Here is an 11921-nt window from a genome sequence, read left to right as displayed (position 1 = left end):
GTAAGAAATTGTAGAATACCCTTAGCTAATTTCACGAGTATTTTTAGAACCAACTCTTATTAGAAATTTTCTAATATTTTGTTATTTACGACCCTTTTTTTTTTAAAAACATTGCTTCAAATACATTTATTCCTACTACAGGTTTATAATTATTCTAAGCAAAATTTTTTCTGCATTTGTGTAATTAAAATGAACGGATGGGAAGTTAATGCATTTAAGAACACGATGCAAGAAACGTATACCATGAAAATGTGCAAAAAATCAACAAATTTCCATGCTTCTACATGTAAAGAGACATTTATAGAATTGACGTTTTTTGTATTCTATGCATAAAATATATTTAATGCCATGCATGTAGAGCGAGTTTTGTTAATTCTTGTAAAATTCTATTGAATAGTAAAAAATATAGCATATTAGAAAAAACGTGTTTGAGGAAGAGGTAACTTGGTTTGAAATGTTCAGAGATATGATATGGAGGTCAGGATGATGAGCTTTCCTCACTTTTCTGTTTCTCTATTTAAATTAAAGCTACAGAAACCGTAGATTATTAAGTACGATTCACTACAAAATACTTAGGAAATGTCAATCTCAAGTGGGTAAAGTGGGTCACTTAATTATTTGTTTTATTTAGCACACATTCTTAAGACATACTTAATCTCACCAAGTTGGTGAATTTTGTTAGTCATCAATATACAAGCACGAGTTTCATAAAGGTCAATGCGTGAATAAAATCGAAAAAAAAAATAGCAATACATATCATATATTATATTTTTGGTTTTTTTCTCTTTTATTTGAATATTTTAGTATGTAGATATATTACATAAAATGGATTAGGCAGAAGGCAATGCCTATATATAAGCCTTGAACAAGGAACACTTTGATTACACTAAGTCTGTATCTAATATATGGAAGTAAGATGGCATAATACTACGTATTATGATTGTATAGTAGATGAAAAGTATGAATAATGGGTACATATAATAAAGAGGTATATGTATGAAAACAAACCCCCCAAAAAACCAAAACAATGGTAAATGGAAAAAAAACAATGGTAAATAGGTAAATAGGAAAAAGGAGGTACAAACAAGTTAATACTCTTGTCATGCACCACTTTTTTCATTGTAATTCGGTTTGTAGTGTTTAAGTATGCTAGCTTTTTTCCGACTTTATTGTTGTTTTTCTATTGTATTGGAATGATGTGGCTTGGAGACATACTATGTTTTCTTCTTTGTTTTTCTACTCAACTGTTTATCATGGGTCTTCTAGCCGCTTCTGATTTTGTTGAATGTTTTGCGTCATTTTTGATAAACACCAGTGTTGTAATGTTTTTACAGCTATGAATTACTGACAACATAGCACCATGGAAACGAACAAGCTTACATGTTGTCTTAGACTAATAAACAATTTAACATATTTAAAGTGTCATGTGCTTCCAAGACAATGTATCATGCAACATTTTAGTGTATTCTCTTTCAAATCGATTAAATTATGAACATTTATGAAAACACGTATGAAAAGGTTAGCTTTCCTGCTTTGCCAATGTCCATATATATTCTTCATTTAATATCTATTTGTTAATATTTCTCTCTCATACATGTTTATATCTTTAATTATATGTGTTGTGTACCTCATGTGTCCCTAAACTGCATTTGAGAGAAAAAAAATCATACATTTAGTTGTTATAACTACAGATAGTTATAAAGATGAACTATGTCTAACTACGGCGTACATGAATAGATTCAAGTACCTTTCTCAATTGCACGAAGTTTCACTTTTTTTTCTTCGAACAAATTAAACAGCAAGGACGTTTTCTAAAATTAAGTTCAACTCCTTATACTTGGAGTTTGTATCTTGAAATATTGATGTCAGTGCATATTAATCAACGTGAAATTAAACTAAATCATATGACATACTTATCGAAATTCTAGAAAACTATTTTTAAGAGGAAAATTAACAGCAAACACTTTTCCTGACATAGTGTTTCAATCGTCAAGAGGGTATAAATTCGGTTGCTGGTGGGAAAGCATTGTATGTCTCAAAAATGAAGCTTTTAATGGTTGTCGTTTTCTGTCTTGCATATGTTTCCGGTAAGTTGAAATTAAATTAAATTTTGAGTTGAATTGAATATTCTAACTTGTTTAAGCTGTTTTTGTTTTTTTTAACAGTTTGCTTTTTTTTGCTTTGCTTGTTTGTTAGCTATTTTGTTTTTTTACTTAAAGAAAAGCCATATTAACGAATGCCTTAAAGACTAATACAACTAATACAACTGTATACAATTTTAATAATGTAAATATTTATCTCAATTGTTTTAACTAAAAAAAGACCTTCACATGTACATGTACATAAATCCTTTTGGAGTGTTCTGGTTCAAGGCATTGTGTTAACACTGTAGAATTTCTCCGTATTATTCAACGAATAATATCAAGATGTTCACCAATCAAGATGTAAATACCAACGAATAGAAAGTTCACCAATCAAGATGTAAATACCACTTTTAATCATTAGAAAAAAATAAATGTACACGTCAACAAATTATACAAATATTCAACTTATCTTTAAACATCTATTTCTCAGACCAGCAATTTATTGTGTGGAATATCATTTTAAAAAACCATCAGCTATCGACATTTTTTTTAAATCTTTACTTTCAAAAAAATATTTCTTTATGTAGATCACTTATAAGCTTTAGGTAGTTTGTAATTTGTTGACAGAGATATGTTGTCAAAATAAGTAATTTTTTGGTTTCTTTTATTATATCATCAAAAGTGGTTTAATTTATTGTCATGATATTTGGGAAAACACGATAATTACAACTTTTATATTAGTAAGCATTACGAATAGTTTCTTTTCATTCTTCATTTTAGTTTCACGGGCTTCACCAACGACCTCTCCCGACAAGAGCACTACTAAATGTCCCGACGGATACACGAGATTTAAGGAGTCGTGCTACCTCCTCAACAATGAAGTGACGTCATGGATCGAAGCCTACGTACGTGAGTTTTGACATATTTCCCCAGATGCAGGTGAAAATCTGGGTTAAGTACATGCTCACTTCACTGTAAAAATACAACTATACATATATTGCATGGTTAAACAATATTAACATATAATTACATGTAACGGGGGAAGCCCTTTTTTTTACACGGGAAAGGGTTGGGTTTTTTTTAGTTTGAATATTTTTTAGTGTTTCAGACCGTAAATACTTTCCCCTTTCTTGAACTGAGCATGCGTTTACAAACGATTATAACATATGATGAACCAAACTTAATTTCTATTTATAGCAAATGTGTCTTTTGTTTGGGGGATACTTGATAGAAGTTGATGACACGAACGAATACTCCTTTATACAGGGTTATCTCAACGAACACGGACAAGGAGAAGGTAGTTGTTTTTTTCAAAAGAATATCATTTATACCGTAAATTTAATTGCCGGTTTTAGGCTCTTTATGACACTGTTTAGAAACTGAAGGTAATTTTTAAACGACATCCTCTGATGATAGATTTCATTACAACACAAAGTTTGTTAACGTTCTGCTGCATTTCATGATAAATATCGATCAAGTCTATCAAACACATCTTTTGGACAATGCACAATGCACACCAGAACGAGCGCTCGCGACATTTGCGTTACGAACATAGAGAATATGCTCTACTTAAGAGCTAGGTTGCTGAAGTCATTGTTGAACATTACGACAAAATATCCATTATAATAGCATTTAGTTATACATTTGTGCAACACTTCATTAAAAAAAACCGAAATAGAAATAAACCCTTTAATCACTGTGATTGAAAATCATATTCAAACCTATATCATTAAATCATTCCCAACCTCATTTTAACCTTTAGTTAGCACTATTGTTCTCACTATTCCAGGAATATCACTGGGTACATATCGTTACCAAAGCGGCAGATACGGCAGCTATGAAACAGAAAATCGACAAAGCTACGCAGGTTATTGGATGGGTGCCAACTCCATTGAACTACCAGGGCACTGGTTTTGGATGAAATCGAGAAAAATTGTTGATTTCGACATTTTCGGTAAAGCGGATATCAATGTTACAGACAGTAGCTGTCTTTGCTTCGATCGTTCCAATATGTCCCAGTCCAGGAATAAGAAATGTCACACTCAAATGTATTCAATCTGCGAGAGGAACACGCAATAAGTGATCGATGCTCAAATTTTCGAAAAAGAAACCAATGTTTATTCCGTCATTTACAATAGCAATAAAAAAATTTGTTCGAAAAGAATAAACAAAATATTTTTTTTCAATTTTTTGTTATATTTGTTCTTTCATGAATAGCAAATCTAGGCAGATTTTAACATATAAAATGTGAGCTTTATGTAAATACAAAGAAGGTATTAGCATTGGATGCAATAATCAATAGCACAATTGCAAGTCTGAAATTTCAAAAGTGTTGTCACAAGTCATCTTTTCTGAAAGATCGATTTAAAGGATTTTCGCCAGCTTGTGGTTTCGGTTCCGAAAATTTGATTTCTCCCCCACTTGTAGATTCTGTATTTCTGTCCATGAAGGATACATTGATTCCTGTAACAGTGACCTCAAAAGTTATCTTTCCTTTCATTTTCTCAGGCCATCTTCCGCCAGGTGGCGACACCACTATAATGCCCTGCAGCGTACATCCGGGATCTGATATGAATGTTGGATCTTTTGCCGCCGAAGCGTACATTTCAATTTCTTTGTTTTGAGTTCGCATTTTCTCCGGTTGTCCAGTAAATTCTTCAGCAACGCGCACGGTCTTCTGCTGTCCTACTTCTACGATTTCATCTTTTTCAAAAATTTTCTCAAAACAACCTACAGCAAACTGAGTATTCCCAACTTTGCAACTCTTTGATAAATCGTGTTTTTTGGGGTTGAAATATTCGTGCATTGCCATTCCGTAACTTTGTGGACACACCCGAAAGCGCACCGTATCTGGGTCGTGACCAAATAACACACCTCCTTTCAAAACAGATAGTGATGCATCCTCGGGATTAATAACTCGAATTTCCGGAAAAGCCATTTTTATGCCGTCGCGCACAATTTCTGATTCAGAAAATCCGCCAACCATTAGGATATATTCAACTTCACTACATCTTTTACTTTTTAAAACTCTTTTAACTTCGTCTACGATTGACTGAACCGAGGACGAAAAAAACTTTTTGAAATACTCTGAAGCATAATTCAATTTTCCATCACTATAGTAAACCTTTTCGCGGGTCTCCAACTCATTAAAAATGTCTCCAATTTTTTCCCCATTGACTTCCTTTGTGATCTTCTTAAGTGACGAAGGTATATGCAAATACACAATCTCTTGATCATTTTTAAAATTCCGTTTTGCCACTTCAAATTGGTTTTTCAAATAAAAATAATCTCCGGAGTTTGTGGTTACGAATTTCTGAAAAACTTTCTGTCCAAGACTTTTGGTTAAATCCTCAAAGAACGAGTTATTGACACAATTTCCACCCCAATTTCCACCGGAAGCTGTGCGTAACTGACTTAGTTTTCCGTCTCTTTCTACCTTCTGGACAGTTATGTCAGTAGTACCACCTACATCAATGAAAAAAAAACAACTCATAATACAAATGATTACTGACAAATCAAAAAGTTTATATATTGCCCTTCAGCACTAGTCACAGTGATTGTTAAAAATTTACGAGGTGACATGAAGCTGTCTGCTTGTAAAATACAAATGTACGTTTTATAACGTGTATGATAAGTTTATGCAATGTTTGGAATTTATTATATACAGGTAATAAACATTTATATACAGGTAATAAATATTAAAGTTAAAATATCGACAAAACTACGACGCATTGTACAATTAAAATATACGTTGTACATGTACAAGTAATGTACATTTATATACAGGTAAAAAATTTTAAAGATAAAATATCGACAAAACTATGACGGATTGTAAAATACGAATGTACGTTGTAACGAGTATGAGGAGTTTATGCAATGACTGTAATTTATATAAGGTATTATACATTTATAAACAGTTAATACATTTAAAAGTTAAAATATCGACAAAAATATAACCCAGTTCTTATGATTACCACCAAGATCCAAAACAAGGAAAGAACAACCGGGTTTAAACATCAAAGCAATATTGTCTCTAGTCCTCACTGTAACCTGGCTAGCCGGCATGGACACACAATGCAGTGCGGCTACTTCCGGTTCGTAGGCTATCATCAGATTTTCCTTCTGGATTCCTGCCTGCAAAACAATGATTCTAATGAATATAAAGTCTGATAAAAACCAAACATTCTTATACATTTTTAGTTGTTGAAATCATTAATGATTCCAACAAAGAGTATAAAACAGGTATGCTATTATAAGTCGATAACAATCCTGCATGTCTGTTTCACGTTTTGCAAGAAATCTGATTGAAAAATAATCTTACATCTAAAAACAGGAAAATTTTACTATTGATGACTTATTAATTGATGCGTACTTTTTCAATAATACTATATACGTGTAATTACTGATAGATTTGGAAAATATTTAAAAACACTTGTTGTCACTGCACCCCTTACTGACCATCACGGAGAAGTCTGTCATCGCTTGCTTAGCAGCTTCGCTCCATATCGCGGGAACAGTAACGACAAACTGGATATTGCTCTCGTCCAGGTGATATCCCCTTCTCGTTAATTGTTCCATTAAGTCAGTTTTCAAGTATCTGATAACCCCTGTAAATACGGCACTAGCTGGGACATAGTGGTTTTGGATATCTAGGACATTCAAAACATTTGCATCAAATTTCTGAAATTTAGAATGAAACAGAAATAATTATATGACTTGCAATAAGGGCTGTAACAAAAATATTTGATGACTAGCATATACAAAATCATTAGGGATTTTAAAATATATCATTGATATATTTAGTAATCTGTTTGGGTATGCCATGGTGATTAAACTGATGTAATTAATTTAATTTTGGAGCAGGGGAGGTGGTATATGTATTTTTAATATTTTAATGTGAATGTAAAGATTTCAGATTTTGTATCATTCTTTGATATCAGCACTATTCTATATCTAGTTCAAATAAATATCATAATTATCGTGTTGGTCAAGTTAAAGTAAACAAATACCTTTTTTTCATTTAAGACCGTTTTGAAACCGTTAACAAAGTTCCATAGTTTATGGTCCTTCTTTGCATGCAGATCTGAAAACTTCCTCTCAGCATCGTATCCAAAGGAGTGAAAACTAAGTTCCGGTGTGAGTAGGACGGAAGAGGGCGCTTTTGGCGACAACATGGTTCCTTCTGATGCCCATTTCCGGACCGTTATTTCGTCAGGCTTTTTGATAAAAGAGTACGCGTATCCCGTATATGTTGTGCCTATGTCTAAGCAAACGACCAATGGCTTTCTTGAAACACTGTCACTGAAAAAACAAATATTAGAAAAATTTCGTTTGTGATATATTTCTGTACAATAAGTAATGAAATCGAAGATTTAGTATTCTAGATCAAGTGCTTTGAATAACGTTATATGTTTTTTGAGGTAATGCATGACACTAGAAGGCCTTGAGAAAGAATTCTAGGAAAAGCATATATATATTTTTTTCAGCTTTTTTCTCATTAAACGACATAACTCACATATACGAAGAAATTGTTACAAAAACGAAGCAAGTTCCTTCCAAGCATTTCGAAGTGATAACTAAACGAAGTAGAATGTCTAATTTGCAGTGTGATATATTAGGTAAACCATCTCTGGATTTATTTAGTTTAGCTGTCATTAAAAAGAGTACTAAGTCTTATATTTTACGGTGATATATTAATTTCAATTGTTATAAAACATAGGAGTTGTAAAGTACACCTAGGTAATACATTTAAGGTTATTTTATTACCCGATTGTGTCGTGTGAAATTGAACTTAAAAGCTGCATTTTAAAGAAGGCTTTATATATGATTAACGGTATATATACATTTGTGATATAAAACAATAAATCAGTGAAGCACCCTCACTCTTTGTCTGTCTCTCTGTCTGTCTGTCTCTCACTCCCTCTCAGTCTGTCTGTTTGTCTCTGCATTTGACTGTCTGTCTGTCTGTCTATCTCCTCTGTCCTTCCGGCTCTCTCTCTCTCTCTCTCTCTCTCTCTCTCTCTCTCTCTCTCTCTCTCTCTCACACACACACACACACATAATGATTTCGAAACTTCATTGATAAACACTTCATACTTCATGGACAACAGAATTTGTTAACAATGACATGTGAAACGGTACTGAATATTGCACCAGTTTACGTGATTGAAATGAACGTTCATGTACATGAATGGTAATAATAAAAAATTGATTAATGATTGCTGACAACACGGGTATTTACATGACACATACAAAATGAATCACCCGGAAGTTTAATTCAGGTCAGCTTCCTGACAACACTAAAGGATAGAATTAGGTACACAGGAAAAATATTGTACATATGTAATTAAATCATTAAGAAAAAGGAAGTGCACAAGCTAGTTCATCTAATTGTCGTTTAATTGTGAAAAGTAAACAATCTTACTGACACCGCACCGTTCTATTTACAATGTTCATAATCATTGTAGCATTTTATTTTATATACTAGACAGTCCTTTAGGTATGTCGAGAATATTGGTCATTTGTCTGTTTGAATACAAACTTTATAAATCAATTTAATTGCAATGAAAAAAAATTGATCCTAGAATGATTAAATTAATTAAAAAGTGCTTTTGTAAAACGTTTTACACCTGCTTCAAAGCTATTTTGTTTTGTGGTTTTAATTATTAGTACATTGTAGCAGTACTTTAGTTTTTACATTTTTACTGATAAGACCTACCCGAAGTCCTCCATTCAGCTGTCTTGTTGTTTGTTTTTCAGTCTTAAATGAAAGTAAATCCGTATTTTCATTAGAATCAGTTGGTAGTCGGTTTCTGCAGCAATTATAAACAGCGGCGACTTCCTTGACTTCGTTGCTGATTACTATAGTCTAAGTCGATAAAAAAAATCAATACCTTTAAATCTTCATGTTAAGACGTTGTCAATCATTTAAAGATAAACTATTTTGTATGCAAACGATCGACTATCGTTGAATTCATTGCATGACATCGGTATCTCAAATTTTTCAATTATATGCCGAATAATGCATGCGTGCCAACATTTAAATTGTTTGAATGAATATAAAAAAGTGCCCAGGAACAAACAAACCCCTGGCGTTGGGTCAAACTTTGTTAAAGGAAATTCAAACACATGATACCCTTCAAGAGATATTTTGCCTTGGCATGTTTTTGTTTACACGTGATTTCGTATTTTCTGTCACATTGTTGTTCGGAACCTCACAAATAACATACGCATAATGATTTCCTCGGGGGAGGGGGTAACTCTGTTTGCCGGATAGGGGTAGGGTTCCGTTTTCTCTCTCTCTCTCTCTCTCTCTCTCTCTCTCTCTCTCTCTCTCTCTCTCTCTCTCTCTCTCTCTCTCTCTCTCTACGCTATGTGAATTAGATAAATTTGAGTTTTTTAAGGGGGAAAGCACAGGGGCCAAGCCCGTTTTAACATTAAATTCAATGTAACCATAAATAAAGAAAGGGGTCGAACTCTGACCCAAATAAAAAACTACCAGCTCGCTTCAAAAGCCTAATAAATCAATTAATTTTTAAAAAAAACTCGTAATATGCATGTATTTTTCAGAAAAGTAATGTCTGAGATACACTCATGCCGAATTTCAAGTTGATGGGTCTTAAAATAGCGGAGATATACGTCATTATTCTCTCGAAGTCGCCAGTTTATTTTTACTAGGACATTTACCGGTCCAGGGCTCACGATGGGATTTTGCCTCTGACAACAGCAGTATTGCAACAAGTCGAGAAACATTCTCACTAATCTTTGAAAATCTTACATAAAATGCACGATACTTACATACAAAAACTCCGATAAAATTCCTTAAATACTCTCCATAATGAACTTTTATTCTGCAGCCACATCAACTTCTGACCAGACCGGCCATTGTGATAGCTAATGTTTAACTCAATTTCATTGGTTAATATTCCTGATGGTCCAATCAGAATCAGTCTTTCTTGAAGACGTCAAAATGGCCGGTCTGGTCAGAAGTTGATGTGGCTGCAGAGTAAAAGTTCATTATGGAGAGTATTTAAGGAATTTTATCGGAGTTTTTGTATGTAAGTAGCGTGCATTTGATGTAAGATTTTCAAAAATTAGTGAGAATGTTTCTCGACTTGTTGCAATACTGCTGTTGTCAGAGGCAAAATCCCATCGTGAGCCCTGGACCGGTAAATGTTCTAGTAAAAATAAACTGGCGACTTCGAGAGAATAATGACGTATATCTCCGCTATTTTAAGACCCATCAACTTGAAATTCGGCATGAGTGTATCTCAGACATTACTTTTCTGAAAAATACATGCATATTGCGAGTGTTTTAAAAATTAATTGATTTATTAGGCTTTTGAAGCGAGCTGGTAGTTTTTTATTTGGGTCAGAGTTCGACCCCTTTCTTTATTTATGGTTACATTGAAATTAATGTTAAAACGGGCTTGGCCCCTGTGGGGGAAAGGTTCCCGACCTCACCCGGCCTCCTCCACTCTAGATCCTCGCATGACTAGAACGTGTTACATCGTTTTTTATACCGAAGACTTATTGACATTCACTTATTTGATATCCACAATTCACATTTTATTTAATGACTCAAAAATCATAAATACCTCACGTTCGAATGATGTTTATTTAAAAGAAAAAAATTAAAGAAGTCTAAGATTTCTCCTATAAAGCGACACTCAGAGAGAGAGAGAGAGAGAGAGAGAGAGAGAGAGAGAGAGAGAGAGAGAGAGAGACTCTTCCATTGCCTGTACAAACACGTAAAAACAACAACAAAAACACTGAGTCCGAAAAAAGAGGCTACTTGCAGGAAATCCAAGTGCGATTAAAAACGATTGACCCAGAATAATATTTCAATCGTAGTGCATTTCCACGAACTCGGGAAATGTGAGAATGAGGGACTATGGCCAGAATTGAATCAGCAATGGTTGGAGTATATAAGTCACACGATTTTTATCTTGCATGAGAACTTCCCTTGTCAAAATTATTGGGTTTTTGGGTTGTTGGTAAAATTTGAATATTGTTTGTACTAGATTAAAAAAACCCATATAGCATCAGCTAGATAATTATGTACATGTGTTATTATTACATAAATTATTATATGGATCGTTTACTTCCTATTTTTTTTAAAATTCAAATATTACTCTAAATGTATAGAACTCTTGAATATTGTAGAAACTGAAAAAAAAAATCATTATTTAGTTATTGATAAATAATTTTATCTGAAATGACCATTGCAATCTATCTCAATTTGGAAATTTATATCCTTCATTTATTATCTTCATCATTAATGAATTCGTCACTGATAATTTTGGCAAACCTTTCTGGTATTTGCACAACTCCATTACTATGAAGGAAAAATAACTCAAATATGATTTTTTAAAATGAAATAAAATTCTGAAGCACGATTTTTGAAATCTTTTTGATTTTGTTTTTGTTTATGATAATTGTCAATTGTCAACCATGTTATCCCAATCAAAACTTCTTCAGCATTGCACATTAACATTACAGTTGTCATCATATAATCGATGTGTATTATAGGATCATGCGAGTAACCAAGACATTAGACCATCTATAAAATTGTGCATGAAATCAAGATTGTTTCACTGCAAAGTTTAACCGGTTTGTTAATGTAATCCCTACATAAATGAAGATACTCGTCGCATTGACAAATTCGCAAATTCTACAACATGTACTTACTATCAATCAAGGTTTTTGAATGCGTATGAATTTCTTTTGGAAGTACACTTCGCCTACTAAAGGAAAAGTAAATATATAATTTAAAAGAATAAATATCTTAATTGTACCTAATTTTATGTTGTGGATCACTTTTAGATCAATTTATGG

At 33.0% G+C, this 11921-nt stretch overlaps 2 protein-coding genes across 2 annotated transcripts; one reads left to right on the top strand and one right to left on the bottom strand.

Annotated features, from left to right (window-relative positions):
• The first annotated feature begins 1835 nt into the window (after positions 1-1835).
• LOC105324528 (perlucin-like protein) lies at positions 1836-4179 on the top strand. The gene is made up of 4 exons (XM_011423626.4): positions 1836-2087; positions 2865-2989; positions 3282-3381; positions 3874-4179. Exons 1-4 carry the CDS (start codon positions 2042-2044, stop codon positions 4161-4163), a joined length of 561 nt encoding a protein of 186 aa, XP_011421928.3. The 5' UTR covers positions 1836-2041; the 3' UTR covers positions 4164-4179.
• On the bottom strand, positions 4011-9080 carry LOC105324527 (heat shock 70 kDa protein 12A). Its single transcript, XM_011423625.4, has 5 exons — positions 8803-9080; positions 7094-7385; positions 6543-6764; positions 6059-6218; positions 4011-5549 (listed from the first exon to the last, which is right to left on the bottom strand). The coding sequence occupies exons 1-5, from the start codon at positions 8814-8816 to the stop codon at positions 4420-4422; spliced, it is 1818 nt and encodes a 605-aa protein (XP_011421927.4). The 5' UTR covers positions 8817-9080; the 3' UTR covers positions 4011-4419.
• Between the last annotated feature and the right edge of the window lie 2841 nt (positions 9081-11921).

Source organism: Magallana gigas, chromosome 4 (genome assembly GCF_963853765.1).
Source record: "Magallana gigas chromosome 4, xbMagGiga1.1, whole genome shotgun sequence".
NCBI classification, from domain to species: domain Eukaryota; kingdom Metazoa; phylum Mollusca; class Bivalvia; order Ostreida; family Ostreidae; genus Magallana; species Magallana gigas.
Note: the sequence above shows the minus strand (reverse complement) of the source record. Positions and strands in the feature narration are given on the sequence as shown.

What these genes read in the sequence shown, in the direction of transcription:
- LOC105324528 (XM_011423626.4), top strand. Translation starts at nt 2,042, where the DNA reads ATGAAGCTTTTAATGGTTGTCGTTTTCTGTCTTGCATATGTTTCCG. An exon ending in CTGTCTTGCATATGTTTCCG is followed by an intron (nt 2,088 to 2,864) that starts GTAAGTTGAAAT and finishes TCTTCATTTTAG; the next exon opens with TTTCACGGGCTTCACCAACG. An exon ending in CGAACACGGACAAGGAGAAG is followed by an intron (nt 3,382 to 3,873) that starts GTAGTTGTTTTT and finishes TCACTATTCCAG; the next exon opens with GAATATCACTGGGTACATAT.
- LOC105324527 (XM_011423625.4), bottom strand. An exon ending in CGGTCTTAAATGAAAAAAAG is followed by an intron (nt 6,765 to 7,093) that starts GTATTTGTTTAC and finishes TCTAAATTTCAG; the next exon opens with AAATTTGATGCAAATGTTTT. An exon ending in CCTTGTTTTGGATCTTGGTG is followed by an intron (nt 5,550 to 6,058) that starts GTAATCATAAGA and finishes TCATTGATGTAG; the next exon opens with GTGGTACTACTGACATAACT.